Raw genomic sequence first — 17,650 nt, forward strand, 5'->3', positions numbered from 1 at the left:
GGGCCACCCTGACCTGCGAGAGGACACCACCGCAGGTCGGGAGAATAAAAGAGCAGCGCAGGCCCTGAAACATCATGGGCCACCCTGACCTGCGAGAGGACACCACCGCAGGTCGGGAGAATAAAAGAGCAGTGCGGGTCCTGAAACATCATGGGCCACCCCAACCTGCGAGAGGACACCACCGCAATTCGGGAGAATAAAAGAGCAGCGCGGGCCCTGAAACATCATGGGCCAAGCCAACCTGCGAGAGGACACCACCGCAATTCGGGAGGATAAAGAGCATACCACTGCAGCTTCCAGCGTGAGCTGCTTCAAGAGTGTGACAGCTTCGAGGTGGGCAACTGGATGACGTCATCAAAACCCACTTCGTGCTTTGGTCATGGTTTGGAGCGTGGGCAGAAACATCAGCGGGGTCCAGGTACAGTGGAGGAGCGGGAAGGTCGAGGCGGAGGAGAGGTGAGAGATCGTCGCAGTGGAGCGGCGAGAGATCGTTGCGGAGGAGCGGTGAATGTTTGTGGCAGTGGAACGGCGAGAGATCGTTGCGGAGCTGCGGCGAATGAGGGTATGGGGTCCAGAAGAGCCGAGGGCCCAGGGGCAGCACAGGTCAGCCCACACTGCGGTATGTGAGCGCACTGGGTCCGTGCAGCAGAGCAGGTCTCCAGCCGTCCTGGTTAACCCTTGCCACTGGATAAAGGCCGAGCTCTGTCAAGCCCCGTGTGGTGGCTGATGTGCGACGGTCACCACACGTTAAAACAATCCAGGCTCAGGCATCTTCCACCCTTCAATTGGAGTTCAGGACTGGAATATTAGGTCCTTCATTGAAACATCTGTCAACCCATGTGGGAGCAAGTCCTCCTGGTTCCAGGGGCCGCCGATGATGATGATGAAGACCATTCCCGGGGAGGTTGCGGGTATTCCCGGGATTCTGTAGATATTGTGGGAGGCCGATTAGTTCGGTGACAATCGCAGATCCGCCCCGGAATAGACAAAACAATCTGTGAGCCTCCTGTGAAGCGCCTGGGGACCTTTTACTGCGTTAAAGGCGCTATATAAACACAGGTTGTTGTTGTCCCGCTCCCCGCCAATCACAGCACACACCCCGCGACCGCTCACAGGGGCAAAGATTGCCGGCCGTTAAACATTAAATATTTAAACCCAACCGGCAAGTTCCGAGCGCGAGCCTCTTTCAACCGAAATCATGGCCGGAAACCCCGCCTCCCGGCGGCGCTGATTGGCCAATGGCGGCACGGTGAAGAGCTCTACGGGAAGCCGATTGGCCAGCATGACTGTCACTCAGAGTGAGGGAGGCGGGTTTCCAGGGCGGGGCTCTGCTGGGGGAAGCGGATTGGCCAGAGCGCCTATCACTCAGAGCGAGGTAGGCGAGTTTCCGGGGCGGGCCCGGGCCTCAGTGGGAGTCGGACTGGAAGCTCGGGCAGTGTGTTTGGGCCGAGCATCAGTGCCACAGCGCTGGGCCCTTGTCTCGGCGAGTTAGAGCCGGTGGGAGCGGCTCACGGCGGTCGCCGCCTGCTTTTATACTCGGCGGCGGGGGGGGTTTATTTCACACTTTGGATTCTTCTTGTTATTATTCACCCGGGGGGAGCCAGGGCGTCATGGCAACGGGTTTGGTGAGCGAGGTGGACAGTCGCTTCATCCCCGGGAACCTGCTGAGCGGTGGCTGCGGTAAGGACAGTATTTAAACAGTGTGCAAGTTCCAGGTTACCATAATCCAGGCCGCTGATTGGAGGTGGGCAGGTACAGCAGGAGCGACGAGAGATTGCAGAGAGATGTGATCGGGGCCCAGAGGCAGCACGGGCCCAGCCCACACTGCGATATGTGAGCGCACTGGGTCCGTGCAGCAGAGCAGGTCTTCAGCCGTCTTGGTTAACCCTTGCCACTGGGTAAAGGCCGTGTGGCGGCTGATGTGCGATGGTCACCACATGTTAAAAAAAATCCAGACACAGGCATCTTCCACCCTTCAACATGCCTCCTTGATAAAGTGCAGCATTCCCACCGACACCTGGGAGTCCCTGGCCAACGACTGCCCTAAGTGGAGGAAGAGCATCCGAGAGGGCACTGAGTACCTCGAGTCTCATTGCTGAGGGCATGCATAGTATAGTATTAGGCAGTCCCTCATATCGAGGATGACCTGCTTCCACACCAAAAATAGATGAGTTCACAGGTGTTTCAGTGAGGGACCCTACAATCTAGGTCCAGAACTACATACTAAAGGGTGGAAGATGCTTGTGAATGGATTCTTTTAATGTGGGGTTGTTGTTGCACACCAGCCACCACGTGGGCTTGGCACAGCTAGGTCTTAATCCAGTGGCAAGGATTAACCAAGACGACTGGAGACCAAGCTCTGCTGCACGGACCTAGTGCGCACGGACGCACCTACTATCCATAGATCGCCTTGTGGGTTGGTCTATGCTGCCACTGGGCCCTCTCCTCATCTGGGCAGAAACCAAGTGCAGGCAGGGGAAGGAGTGTGTGGCAAACCAGACTCACTCCCACCCTTTCCTTCAATGACTGTCTGTCCCACCTGTGACAGAAACTGTAATTGGCCTCACTAATACCCTGTATAACTGTAGCAAGACTTCCCTGCTTTTATATTCCATCCCCTTTGCAATAAAGGCCAAAGATTCCTTTGGCCTTCCTGATCACTTGCTGTACCTGCATACTACCTTTTCTGTTTAATGCACCAGGTCCTGGTGCGCTGCAGCACATTGCAATTTTTCTACATTTAAATAATAACCTGCTCTTCATTTTTTTTTCTGCCAAAGTGCATAACCTCGCACTTTCCAATATTACACTCCATCTGCCAAATTTTTGCCCACGAGCTTAGCCTGTTTATGTCCTTTTGTAGGTTTTTTGTGTCCTCCTCACACATTGCTTTTCCTTCTATCTTTGTATCATCAGCAAACCTGGCTGAGTTCATCCAAGTCGTTTAATAGCTATTGTAAATAGTTGGGATCCCAGCACTGATCCCTGCAGCACCCCATTAGTTACTGATTGCCAACCCGAGAATGAACCATTTATCCTGACTCTCTGTTTTCTGTTAGCTACCCAATCCTCTATCTGTGATAGTATATTACCCCCCCCCAACCCTGTGAACTTTTATTTTGTGCAATAACCTTTTATGTGGCACCTTGTCAAATGCCTTCTGGAAATCCAAATACACCACATCCACTGGCTCCCTGTTATCCACTCTGTTTGTTACATCCTTAAAAAACTCCAGCAAATTTGTCAAACATGACTTCCTCTTCATAAATGCATGCTGACTCTACCTGACTGAATTATGCTTTTCCAAATGTCCTGCTACTGCTTTAATAATGGACTCCCAACATTTTCCCAACCACAGATGTTAAGCTAACTGGTCTGTAGTTTCCTGCTTTTTGTCTGCCTCCTTTTTTAAATAGGGGTGTTACTTTTGCAATTTTCCAATCTGCTGGGACCACCCCAGTATCCAGGGAATTTTGGTAAATTGCAACCAATGCATTCACTATCCCAGCCACTACTACCCTTAAGACCCTAGGATTCAAGCCATCTGGTCCAGGGGATTTATCCGCCTTTAGTCCCATTATCTTACTGAATGCTACCACCTTAGTAATTGTGATTGTGTTAAGTTCCTCCCCCCTATAGCCCCTTGACTATCCACTGTTGGGATATTGTTTGTGTCCTCTACTGTAAAGACTGATACAAAATGTTTGTTCAGAGTTTCTGCCATCCATGTTTCCCATCAGTAATTCCCCAGTCTCATCCTCTAAGGGACCAACATTTACTGTAGCCACTCATTTCCTTTGTATATACATATAGAAACTCTTGCTATCTGTTTTTATATTTTGTGCTAGTTTACTTTCATAGTCTTTCTTCCCTTTCTTAATCATTTTTTTAGTCATTCTTTGCTGGCCTTTAAAAGCTTTCCAATCTTCTGTCCTCACTCATTTTGGCCACTTTATGCCCTTGTTTTTAATTGGATACCATCCTTTATTTCTTTAGTTAGTCACGGATGGCTATCTTTTCTCTCACACCCTTTCCTCCTCGCTGGAATGCATTTTTGTTAAGAGTTATGAAATATCTCTGGTTTGAGTTCCAACTTTCTTGCCCTCCATCTGAATTTGAAATTCAACCATGTTCTGATCACTCATTCCAAGGGGATCCTTTACTAGCAGATTGTTTATTAATCCTGTCTCATTACACAGGACCAGATCTAAGATAACCTGCCCCCTGGTTTCAGGGAGGATAAAGAAAAAAGGGAGGCTTATCAGAGATAACGGGGGCTAAATACTGCAGAATCTCTCGAGTACAGAAAGTCCAGGGGTGAAATTAAAAAAGATATTACGAAAGCAAAGAGAGAGCATGAAAAATTATTGGTATGGAAACCGCAAAGATGTTTTATAAATATATTAAGAGCAAGAGGATAACTAAACAAAGGGTAGGGCTTATTAGAGACCATGAGGGTAATCTGTGTGTGGAGGCGGAAGATGTGGGTATGGTTCTTAATGAATATTTTGCGTCTGTTTTCACAAAAGAGAGGGGCGATGCAGACATTACTATCGAGGAGAATTGTGAAATATTAGCTGAAATAAACAGAGAGCAGGTACTAAGGGGTTAAAGTAAATGTTGGTCCCTTAGAAGATGAGAAGGGGGATTTAATAATGGGGAAATGTGGAAATGGCTGAGACCTTAAACAATTATTTTGCTTCGGTCTTCACAGTGGAAGACACAAAAACCATTCCAAAAATTGCTGATCAGAGGAATGTGGGAAGGGAGGACCTTGAGACAATTACTATTACTAGGGGGGTAGTGTTGGACAGGCTAATGGGACTCAAGGTAGACAAATCCCCTGGTCCTGATGAAATGCATCCCAGAGTATTAAAAGAGATGGCGGAAGTTATAGCAGATGCATTTGTTATAATCTACCAAAATTCTCTGGACTCTGGGGATTGGAAAGCAGCTAATATAACGCCTCTGTTTAAGATAGGGGGCATACAAAAGGCAGGTAACTATAGGCCGGTTAGTTTAACATCTGTAGTGGGGAAAATGCTTGAAACTATCATTAAGGAAGAAATAGCGGGACATCCAGATAGGAATAGTGCAATCAAGCAGACGCAGCATGGATTCATGAAGGGGAAATCATGTTTAACTAATTTACTGGAATTCTTTGAGGATATAACGAGCATGGTGGATAGAGGTGTACCGATGGATGTGGTGTATTTAGATTTCCAAAAGGCATTCGATAAGGTGCCACACAAAAGGTTACTGCAGAAGATAGAGGTACGCGGAGTCAGAGGAAATGTATTAGCATGGATAGAGAATTGGCTGGCGAACAGAAAGCAGAGAGTCAGGATGAATGGGTCCTTTTCGGGTTGGAAATCGGTGGTTGGTGGTTAGTGGTGTGCCACAGGGATCGGTGCTGGGACCCCAACTGTTTACAATATACATAGATGACCTGGAAGAGGGGACAGAGTGTAGTGCAACAAAATTTGCAGATGACACAAAGATTAGTGGGAAAGCGGGTTGTGTAGAGGACACAGAGAGGCTGCAAAGAGATTTGGATAGGTTAAGCGAATGGGCTAAGGTTTGGCAGATGGAATACAATGTCGGAAAGTGTGAGGTCATCCACCTTGGGGGAAAAAAAACAGTAAAAGGGAATATTATTTGAATGGGAGAAATTACAACATGCTGAGATGCAGAGGGACCTGGGGGTCCTTGTGCATGAAACTCTTTGAGTCTACCTATAAAACATAAAACATTAAACCGTGCCACCCGACCTGGATGACACACCAGACATTTACAAGGCCCTTTTTTTTTCTTTTTTTGGTTTTTTTTTGTGTTTTTCTTTTTTTTGGGCACTAAAATCACCTTTTTTCCCCAGTGCCCCCTATAAAAGGGAAGGGGACACTAACTGCACCAGTTATTCCCGGGCAGTCTCCCATCCAAGTACTAACCAGGCCTGATTCTGCTTAGCTTTCAAGATCAGATGAGATCAGGCATTTTCAGACTAATGTGCATGAAACTCTTTTAGAGTTTACCTGTAAAACATAAAACATTAAACCGTGCCACCCGACCTGGATGACACACCAGACATTTACAAGGCCCTTTTTTTTTCTTTTTTTTTGTGTTTTTCTTTTTTTGGTTTATTTTTTTGGGGGCACTAAAATCACATTTTTTTTCCCCCAGTGCCCCCTATAAAAGGGAAGGGGGACACTAAAAGCACCGGCAATTAAAACAAATGAAACTTTAAAACGTAAAATCAAATTAAAATTTGGTTGCCGGGCGTGATGATGCACTCCAGTCCCTCCGGTGCCCACCTCTCGCGGAAGGCCGCGAGCGTACCGGTGGACACCGCGTGCTCCATCTCCAAGGACACCCTGGACCGGATGTAAGAGCGGAAGAGAGGCAGGCAGTCAGGTTGAACGACCCCAAAAAGTTAGTTTGCAGATGCAGCAGGTAATCAGGAAGGCGAATGGAATGTTGGCCTTCATTGCGAGAGAGATGCAGTACAAAAGCAGGGAGGTCCTGCTGCAACTGTATAGGGTATTGGTAAGGCCGCACCTGGAGTACTGCGTGCAGTTTTGGTCACCTTACTTAAGGAAGGATATACTGGCTTTGGAGGGGGTGCGGAGACGATTCACGAGGCTGATTCCGGAGATGAGGGGGTTACCTTATGAGGATAGATTGAGTAGACTGGGTCTTTACTCATTGGAGTTCAGAAGGATGAGGGGTGATCTTATAGAAACATTTAAACTAATGAAAGGGATAGACAAGATAGAGGCAGAGAGGTTGTTTCCATTGGTTGGGGAGACTAGAACTCGGGGGCACAGCCTCAAAATATGGGGGAGCCAATTTAAAACCGAGTTGAGAAGGAATTTCTTCTCCCAGAGGGTTGTGAATCTGTGGAATTCTCTGCCCAAGGAAGCAGTTGAGGCTAGCTCATTGAATGTATTCAAGTCACAGATAGATCGATTTTTAACCAATAAGGGAATTAAGGGTTACGTGGAGAGGGCGGGTAAGTAGGGCTGAGTCCACGGCCAGATCAGCCATGATCTTATTGAATGGCAGAGCAGGCTCGAGGGGCTAGATGGCCTACTCCTGTTCCTAATTCTTATGTTCTTATGATTAGCAGCTTTGAAAGTGGATAAGACCCCAGGTCCAGATGAAATTAATCCCAGGTTGTTACGCGAAGCACAAGAGGAAATAGCAGAGGCTTTGACGATCATTTTCCAATCCTCTCTGGCTTCAGGTGTGGTGCCAGAGGACTGGACGACTGCTAATGTGGTATCTTTGTTTAAGAAGGGAGAAAGGAATAGACCAAGTAATTACAGGCCAGTCAGCCTAACCTCTGTGGTGGGAAAATTATTGAAAAAAATCCAGAAGGACAGGATAAATCTTCACTTAGAAAGATTAGCCAAGGGCAGTCAGCATGGATTTGTTAAGGGAAGGTCGTTTTCTGACTAACTTGATTGAATTTTTCAAGGAGGTAACCAGGAGGGTCGATGAAGGGAAAGCGTATGATGTAATGTATATAGATTTTAGCAAAGCTTTTGATAAGGTCCCACATGGCAGACTGGTCACGAAAGTAAAAGCCCATGAGATCCAGGGCAAAGTGGCAAGTTGGATCCAAAATTGGCTCCGAGGCAGGAAGCAAGTGGTAAAGGTTGATGGGTGTTTTTGCAACTGAAGGATGTTTCCAATGGGGTTCTGCATGGCTCCCTTGCTTTTTGTGATATTCATCAATGATCTAGACTTGAAAATAGGGGGTATGATTAAGAAGTTTGCAGCTGCTACTAACATCGGCTGTGTGGTTGATAATGAAGAAGAAAGATGCGGACTGCAGGAAGATATCAATCAAGTGGACAGAACAGTGGCAAATGGAATTCAATCCAGAGACGTATGAGGTATTGCATTTGGGGAGGGCTAACAAGGAAAGGGAATACACATTAAATGATAAGATACTGAGAAGTGTAGAGGAACAAAGAGATCTTGGAGTGCATGTCCACAGACCCCTGAAAGTAGCGGGTCAGGTCGATAGGGTAATTAAGAAGGCATACGGAATGCTTGCCTTTATTAGCCGAGGCATAGAATACGAGAGCAGGGGGGTTATGCTTGAACTGTATAAAACACTGGTTAGGCCACAGCTGGAATACTGCATGCAGCTCTGGTTATCGCCTTACAGGAAGCACGTGACTGCACTGGAAAGGGTACAGAGGAGATTTACGAGGATGAGCTATGAGGACAGATTAGAGAGGCTGGAATTGTTTTCATTGGAACAGAGGAGGCTGAGGAGAGACCTAATTAAGGTATATAAAATTATGAAGGGCCTGGATTTGTGGATAGAAAGGACCTATTTCCCTTAGCAAAGGGGTCAACAACCAGGGGGCATAAATTCAAAGTAATTGGTAGAAGGTTTAGAAGGGATTTGAAGGGAAATGTCTTCACGCAGAGGGTTGTGGCGGTCTGAAACTCACTGCCTGAAAGGGTGGTAGAGGCAGAAACCCTCACCATATTTAAAAAGTACTTAGATGCGCACCTGAAGTGCTGTAACCTGCAGGGTTACGGAACAAGAGCTGGAAAGTGGGATTAGGCTGGATAGCCTCTTGTTAGCCGGCACGGACACGATGGGCTGAAATGGCCGCACTCCGTGCTGTAAACTTCTGTCATTCTATGATTCTATGAAATGAGCAAAGCCGAAAAGCTTGTCTCTTATCTCAGTCTCTGGAATTCCATGAATTCTCTCAGCTTTTCTCACAGACTGGCTGTTGCTTTGCTAAAAAGGCTTGTTAAAGTGCATTTTTAATATTTGGTCAAGCAGGCCCAATGCCTCTGTCTTCCATGTTCAATCTAACTGGGTCCACCCAAGGCATGTTACACTAGTTTATAAGCATGATTATTTAAGAATCGGCATGCACTGATAACAGTTACAGGAAACGGTAGCATAGTGGTAATATTACTGGACTAGTAATCCAGCAGGTCTGGACTAATGATCAGGGGACAGGAGTTCAAATCCCACCATAGCAGCTGGGGAACTTAAATTCAGTTAAATAAATCTGGAATAAAAAGCTAGTATCAGTAATGGTGACCATGTAACTGTCGCATTGTCATAAAAACCCATCTGGTTCACTAATGTCCTTCAGGGAAGGAAATCTGCTGTCCTTACCCAGTCTGGCCCATATGTGACTCCAGACCCACAGCAATGTGGTTGACTCTGAACTTCCCTCAGAAATGGCTAAAAGCCTCTCGAGGGTAATTAGGGACAGGCAATAAACACTGGCCTTGCCCACATCCCACGAATAAATTTTAAAAAAAATACAAACTTAAACCTACAACTAATAATGCTTATTTCATTTCATCCATGTTCACTCGGAGCTCATGGACTTCTTGTCTGAAAGATTGGGACCATCCACTCAGCTGCCTCTGCAACTTCCCTTCCTTCCCCTAGCCCACCGGGCCAAACTTCCTCTGAGGCTCCCCCCGCCTTAGCCCTGAATTCGCATCTTTCTCCAGTTTCTCTCTGATCTCCCCTTGACCACTACGTGTTCATCCTGTTCACAAGACCCACTTGCTGCTCCCTTGACCCTATTCCCACCCAACTTCCTTTTCTGACTCCCATGTTGGCAGACATTGTTAATGGTTCTCGCTCCTCAGGTACGGTCTCCCTCTCTTTCAAATCTGATGTCATGACCCGTCTCCTCAAAAAAAAAAAACAACCCTTGACCCCTCTGTCCTTGCAAACTACCGCCCCATCTACAACCTCCCTTTCCTCTCCAAAGTGCTTGAACGTTGTCGCCTCCCAAATCTGTGCCCACCTTTCCCGGAACTTCATGTTTGAATCCTTTCAAACTGGATTCTGCCCCTGCCACAGTACCGAAACGGCTCATCAAAGTCACATGATATCCTTTGTGAGTGTGACAATTGTAAACTAATCCTTCATGTCCTTCTCGACATGTCTGCAGCCTTTGACATGGTTGACCTCCTCCAACGCCTCCCCGCCATCGTGGATAGGACAGCACTCGCCTGGTTCCATTCTTATCTATCTAACCGTAGCCAGAATATTACCTGAAATGGCTTCTCTTCCCACATCGTAACCTCTGGTGTCCCCCAAGGATCTATCCTTAGCCCCCTCCTATTTCTCATTGATGTGCTTCCCCTTGGCGACATCATCCGAAAGCACAGTGTCAGTTTCCACATGTACCCTGATGACACCCAGCTCTACCTCACCACCACTTCTCTCCACTCATCCACGGTCTCTAAATTGTCAGACAGCTAGTCCGACATTCAGTACTGGATGAGCAGAAATTTTCTCCAAATAAATTTGGGAAGACCGAAGTGTTCTTTGGTCCCGGCCACAAATTGCGTTGCCTAGCCAACGACTCCATCCCTCTTCCTGGCATCTGTCTGAGGCTGAACCAGACTGTTCGCAACCTAGGTGTCATACTTGACCCAGAAATGAGCTTCCGGCCACATATCTGCAGCATAACTAAAACCGCCTATTTCCACTCCGCAACATCGCCCGCCTCCGCCTCTACCTCAGCTCATCTGCTGCTGAAAGTCTCCTCCATGCCTTTGTTACCTCTAGACTTGACTACTCCAAAGCACTCCTGGCTGGCCTCCCACATTCTACCCTATGTAGGATTTCTAAATCTCTCTGGGCTTATATTTGACGGTGAGACGATTTGTTCAAAACAATTGGAAGGGTTTATTAAAAACATACACACATACACATTAGCAGCAGTGATCAGTTATCTTAAAAAGACACACACATGCACATTATCAACAGTTGTCAATTATGTTATAACAGAGCTACAATGAGGTTATAATAACAAGCGATTACTTCCCTTTTGCTGACTGGTTTGGACACACGGCTTGCTATTTTAACTGGTCTTCAGGGATTTTTTTTTCAAAAATATACTTTATTCATATAAAATTTTCGCAATACATTGGAAAATAGTTCAGTGCCTTGCGGTCAGCAATTCCATACAATTCGTTTGGATGCTGACAGCCGTTCCGTACAATGCACTAGTGTGCATTTCATTTCAAGGTACAGTTTAGTACATTCCGTAAATCACGTTACATGTAGTACTGTGCAAATGAGAGTATTACATGGAGCAGAGATGAGAACTGGTTTACATTAGATTCCAGGATACATTTCAGTACTGATCACGAATCACTTGGGGACCTCATAGAAACATTTAAAATTCTGACGGGGTTAGACAGGTTAGATGCAGGAAGAATGTTCCCAATGTTGGGGAAGTTCAGAATCAGAGGTCACAGTCTAAGGATAAGGGGTAAGCCATTTAGGACCGAGATGCGGAGGAACTTCTTCACCCAGAGAGTGGTGAACCTGTGGAATTCTCTACCACAGAAAGTTGTTGAGGCTAATTCACTAAATATATTCAAAAAGGAGTTAGATGAGGTCCTTACTACTAGGGGGATCAAGGGGTATGGCGAGAAAGCAGGAATGGGGTACTGAAGTTGAATGTTCAGCCATGAACTCATTGAATGGCGGTGCAGGCTAGAAGGGCCGAATGGCCTACTCCTGCACCTATTTTCTATGTTTCTATGTAGCACTATGCAGATGAATGCAGTACACGGACCGGATGGGGGTACATTTACATTTCTTTACGAGTTACTAAACAGTGCAGAGACTTTCATTATACAAGGCACAACACAGATGTTTTTCAGTACATGGTGCTCTATGTATACAAGCAGTTTAACAAGTACATCTCGAGGGGAGTCTGATTCCATCCCCTGGGTTTACCATGGCAGAAGGGCCTTAAACTGTGGCTCTTCCCCATCGTGCCTTTGCAGCGACTGCACCAATCTTTAGTGCGTCCCTCAGCACGTACTCCTGGACCTTGGATTGCGCCAGTCTGCAACACTCTGCCATGGATATCTCCTTGCTCTGGAAGACAAGCAAGTTTCGGGAAGACCAAAGTGCGTCTTTCACCGAGTTAATGGCTCTCCAGCTGCAGATGATGTCTGTCTCAGTGTTCGTTCCTGGGAACAGTCCGCAGAGCAGAGTCCTGTCTACATTGAAAGTTGGCATACAGATACAGCTGGCTGTGAAGAAGGCAAATCGTATGTTGGCCTTCATAGCTAGTGGATTTGAGTATAGGAGCAGGGAGGTCTCACTGCATTTGTACAGGCCTCACCTGGAATATTGTGTTCAGTTTTGGTCTCCTAATCTGTGGAAGGACGATCTTGCTATTGAGGGAGTGCAGCGAAGGTTCACCAGACTGATTCCTGGGATGGCTGGACTGACATATGAAGAGAGACTGGATCAACTGGGCCTTTGTACATTGGAGTTTAGAAGGATGAGAGGGGATCTCATAGAAACATATAAGATTCTGACGGGACGGGACAGTTTAGATGTGGGTAGAATGTTCCCGATGTTGGGGAAGTCCAGAACCAGGGGACACAGTCTTAGGATAAGGGGTAGGCTATTTAGGACTGAGATGAGGAGAAACTTCTTCACTCAGTTGTTAACCTGTGGAATACCCTGTCGCTGGGCGTTGTTGATGCCAGTTCATTGAATATATTCAAGAGGGAGTTAGATATGGCCCTTGCGTCTAAGGGGATCAAGGGGTCTGGAGAGAAAGCAGGAAAGGGTTACTGAGGGAATGATCAGCCATGATCTTATTGAATGGTGGTGCAGGCTCGAACGGCCAAATGGCCTACTCCACCTATTTTCTATGTTTCTATGTGCCCGTTTGAGGATACTCTTCAAATTGAACCTGTTTTTAGGGATACAGGCACTAGTAGGCACGTCTCATAGAAACATAGAAATTAGGTGCAGGAGCCGGCCATTCGGCCCTTCGAGTCTACACCGCCATTCAATAAGATCTGGCTGATCATTCAACCTCAGTACCCCTTTCCTGCTTTCTCTCCATACCCCTTGATCCCTTTGGCCATAAGGGCCATATCTAACTCCCTTTTGAATATATCTAATGAACTGGCCTCAACAACTTTCTGCGGCAGAGAATGCCACAGGTTAACCACTCTCTGAGTGAAGAAGTTTCTCCTCATCGGTCCCAAATGGCTTACCCCTTATTCTTAGACTGTGACCCCTGGTTCTGGAACTCGCCAGCAACAGGCCTCTAACCTGTCCAATCCCGTCATAATTTTATATGTTTCCATGAGATCCCCTCATTCTTTTAAACCCCAATTGATACACGCTCAGTTGATCCAGTCTCTCCTCATGTCATTCCTGCCATCCCGGGAATCAGTCTGTACTCCTCAATAGCAAGAACGCCCTTCCCCAGATTAGGAGACCAAATCTGAACACAATATTCCAGGTATGGCCTCACCAAGGCTCTGTACAACTGCAGTAAGACCTCCCTGCTCCTATACTTTAGCTATGAAGGCCAACATGCCATTTGCCACCTTCACCGCCTGCTGTACCTGCATGCCAACCTTCAATGACTGATGTACCATGACACCCAGGTCTTGTTGCACCTCCTCTTTTCCTAATCTGTCACCGTTCAGATAATATTCTGTCTTCCTGTTTTTGCCACCAAAGTGGATAACCTCACATTTATCCACATTATACTGCATCTGCCATGCATTTGCCCACTCACCTAACCTGTCCAGGTCACCCTGCAGCCTCTTTGCATCCTCCTCACAGCTCACACATGTTTGTATTATAACATTCCTGTGAAGCACCTTTGGATGTTTTACTACATTAAAGGCGCTATATAAATACAAGTTGTTGCTGTTCTTGTTGCTGAGTATGGAAGGTGTTTAACCCCCAGGTATTTAAACCCCAGTTTGTGGTGCATTAAACTGGGAACAGTATTCAGTTGTACATTGAGGCGTCAGTTCCAGATTTTGTTCATTTTATTTTTTACATTATCACAAAATACCACAGTGCTGAGGCGGGTGGGTGTAATGTGATTTTCAGAAACTGTGACCTCCCTCGCTGGAAGTCCCGGTGTTTTCTGCTGTTCTCAGATTCTCGTTTCCTCCCCTCGGGGCGGCTCTTTTCTCCTGTTGAGAAACAGGAAATCAGTCAGAAAAGGGGATCTTGGTGAAAGCATCTCTCCCCCGATCCCCGGCGCACCCCTCCCCCGATCGCCAGCGAGTTTCTCCCCCAATCCCAGGTGAATCTCTCTAACTCTCTGCTTTTTCTCCCAGTCTCTGTGACCCTGGATGTGGAAACAGCGAATCCATATCTCGAGGTGTCTGAGGATCTGAAGAGTGTGAGTTGGACCTGGACCCGGAGGAATCTCCCTGACACCAAGAAGAGGTTTACAGCCCGGCCCTGTGTGCTGGGATTGGACGGATTCACATCGGGGAGACATTACTGGGAGGTGGAGGTGGCAATGAATCGGGGCTGGATTCTGGGAGTAGCCGCAGAGTCTGTGGAGCGGAAGAGAGGGGTCAGTCTGAGCCCGGAGAATGGATTGTGGACCATCGGGCGGGAGGATGATCGGTTTACTGTAAACTCCTCCCGTCCATCCCTTCTCCATGTCAGTAAGATCCCCGGGAAGGTGGGAGTTTATCTCAGTTACGAGTCCGGGACACTTTCATTTTACGCCTTGGATACCCGGTCCCATCTCCATACCTTCACTGGGAATAAATTCACGGAGAAACTTTATCCTTTCTTTGGGATTTGGGATGAGCACAAGTGTCTGAGAATCTGCTCCAGTCTGTAAAAGGGGCGGGGCTTCAGGCCGGCCCACGACATTCATGACCTCACAATGACTTGACCCCGCACGGATAGGGTCAGGAGCAGAGGTCAGGGATCAGTTGTTAGAAAATGTAATTTCTAAGTAATGCCTTGTAAAATCCCAATGAGACTGTAAATACAACCGATACAAATATAAAATGTGAGGAGACTTAAATAAAAAGTAAAAGCCGACAGCAACTCCATCCCAGCCCTTTCTCATCACTGCCCCGCTCCTTTGTATTAAAAAGCAGGTATAAGTTGTGCTCTGAAAATGAGCACATTCCTCAGGTATTCAGCACCACGCACCATTGGTGATGAGAAACACACAAACTATCTCTTTTCAAAAAGAGGGGAGTTTGTAAATCTTCGGTTTAAAAGGCTACAGGTCATTGTAGTGCCGCTTTCAGCCAGGAGATGGTGATGGCGAGCTGTACAAAGCTCTGTAAAGTTTTACAGTGCAATATCACCACCTGCTGGAGTAAATCAGTACTGCGGACATACCAAGAAATGTAGAAACATTCGGCTAACTTAACAATTCAGGTCAGATCTTTCTGCAGAACTGAAAGATAATTGGATCAGAAAGAAGGACGTAAACTAAACAGGGGCCTAGAAAGCTGTGATTAAAGCCCCTGAGTACATAACCTGAGCTGACATTCCAGTGCAACACTGAAACAATCAGAAGGAAGGAGCTTGCATTCATATCAGTCCTTCAGGATCTCAAGACATCCCAAAACACGTCACAGCGCAGTGAAGTGCAGTCACTGTTATTTAGAGGCACCATCTTTAGGTTGAGTTGTTGGAGACCCTGTTTGCCTGTTCAACTGGATGTTAAAGATCAGGAGACACTATTCAAATAAGGGCAGGCAGTTTACCCATGTCTCGGCCAACATTCCTTCTGCAATCAGTTGATGGATCTGGGGGAGTTGGCCAATGGAACTTGCCCTTATTTACAAAGCTGACATGGTAATTTGGTGGGTTTTTCAGTGAATGGTCTAAAAGTTTACAGCTGGATCTCGGTAATCTACAAGAAAGTTGGCAGTCAGGCTGGGTTTAAATAAAACGAATAAATAGGATAAGTAGTTGTTATCTGGATGGCCAGTACCAGATGGAATTACTGTTCATGTATTGAGGTCAATTCAGGACACCAGGGGAATGAGTTTCATGTCTGAGACCAGCAGTGTCAGGTTGCCAACACTCGATTTCAAGGAAATGCATTTTGCATTTAAATAGGAAACATCTTGTGTGCAGACACTGAGACTTGATTATGGAATCAAAATAAACCAAAGGCTAAAAAACTCAGTGTCAGTGTAAGTATGGGGTCCTGGATTATCTACCCATTTCCACTCTATTGGGGGTCCCCTCCATCATAGCATACGGTCGAGGTTCCATTATAGTTTATTTCGAGAGAGAGAGAGATGATTGTGACGTCTCTCTGTGCTGATTAGATCAGTTGTTACTATTTGATTACAGTTTAGAGTTTAGAATTCCCCGTGTGTGGCCCTGATGGCTCAGTGGGTAAATGCTCAGCTTGGTGTGTGTGGTACTGAGCTGTGCAGAGCTGGGAGGGTCCCAGCCTGTACTGAATTAACTGGTCTCCCACAGAGCAGTGGTGGGGATACTACGGTTGTTAGAGGGGAGCGAGTTCCACATTCTCATCACTCACTGGGTAAAGGAGTTTCTCCTGAATTCCCTATTGGATTTATTGGTGACTATCTTATATTTATGGCCCCTAACCCTGATCTCCCCCGCAAGTGGAAATATCTCCTATACGTCCACCCTAACCTTTTATGATTTTAAAGACCTCTATCAGGTCACCCCTCCCTCAGCCTTCTCCTTTCTAGATAAAAGAGCCCAAGGCCGGGGACTATCCAGTGACTCCTCCTGCAGGCTGTGGCCATCAGGTGAGGACACAACTGAGCTCAGCCCTGCTGTTCCCGAGCCTCCAGTTAGTGCCTTCAGGAGGAGAGGCGGGGAAAGTGAGGTTGAGGGACTTCTACAAAGAAAGCCACAGTATAAACAGGCTTTGTACAGGCTGTGCTGGTGCTCTGCTTACTGTGCCACAGTGTACGCTGCACTCCACACATGGGGATCTCCCAGTCTGAGCTGTGCTGCCCTCTAAGCTGGACTGAAATCTCCCTTACAGTCTCCAATGCATTTACAAAGTGTTGTTCTCCGGCAGTTTTAGAAACTACATTTCCTGATTCACCTAGGAGTCAGGAATGAAAATATTATCAGGAAACTGTGATTATACAGACCAGCTCTCTGGTATTTTTTATTTGCTTTACTCTCTTTCTTTAAACAGGTAAATGGTAAGGATTTGAAACCCTGCTCCCACTATTGGATCACACTTTGTTTTCGCCCATTTACTGAATGTCGCGGTTCATTGTGTCTCCTTTTTACACATCAATTACTTTCATCATAATTGATGTAAATATTGTAAAACAATTTTCTCAATTAAAGTAAACTCGAAATCTATTACCTGACTTCGATAATTGTAATCACCCTGTACATCAATAAAGAGCCTGTTTTAATCTCCCTCTGGCGTTGTCTGAAGGTTGGTTGAGGTAACACGAATTTTAAAAGAAAGCCATTAGATCAGAGATGTATCTCACACGCATTTTAAAAGACAGATGAATTCATGTGAACTTCAGAGCAAGGCAAAAACTATTCGTCACCCTGTTTTATGAGGTTACTGACTTTCCCAGGTACACAGATGGTGCCCACATTGCTGGGTAAACCCGTACATTTTACCCCCTCGACACAAAGCGTTTACATTCGCTGAATGATCAGATTGTGTATGACAACATGCAAAGGCTCCATCCAAGACGCCATCGAATTTCAAGACCCAAATGTTTCCCAGATTTATCTCAAAATTATATACAATTGGTGAAAGTATGTTCCAGCTTACAATGAAGTAGATTTTAATCTTTCTCGCCGGGGTATTGTGTTGCTTGTTAAAACGCACAATGAAAAATGTGATAC

General features: G+C 46.3%; 1 protein-coding gene across 1 annotated transcript; it reads left to right on the plus strand.

Moving 5' to 3' along the window:
• The first annotated feature begins 1,404 nt into the window (after positions 1-1,404).
• On the plus strand, positions 1,405-17,203 carry LOC139229656 (E3 ubiquitin-protein ligase TRIM39-like). The gene is made up of 2 exons (XM_070861176.1): positions 1,405-1,680; positions 14,134-17,203. Exons 1-2 carry the CDS (start codon positions 1,611-1,613, stop codon positions 14,652-14,654), a joined length of 591 nt encoding a protein of 196 aa, XP_070717277.1. The 5' UTR covers positions 1,405-1,610; the 3' UTR covers positions 14,655-17,203.
• The last annotated feature ends 447 nt before the right edge of the window (positions 17,204-17,650 follow it).

The sequence above is a fragment of the Pristiophorus japonicus genome, chromosome 19 (assembly GCF_044704955.1).
Source record: "Pristiophorus japonicus isolate sPriJap1 chromosome 19, sPriJap1.hap1, whole genome shotgun sequence".
Classification (NCBI taxonomy): Eukaryota; Metazoa; Chordata; class Chondrichthyes; family Pristiophoridae; genus Pristiophorus; species Pristiophorus japonicus.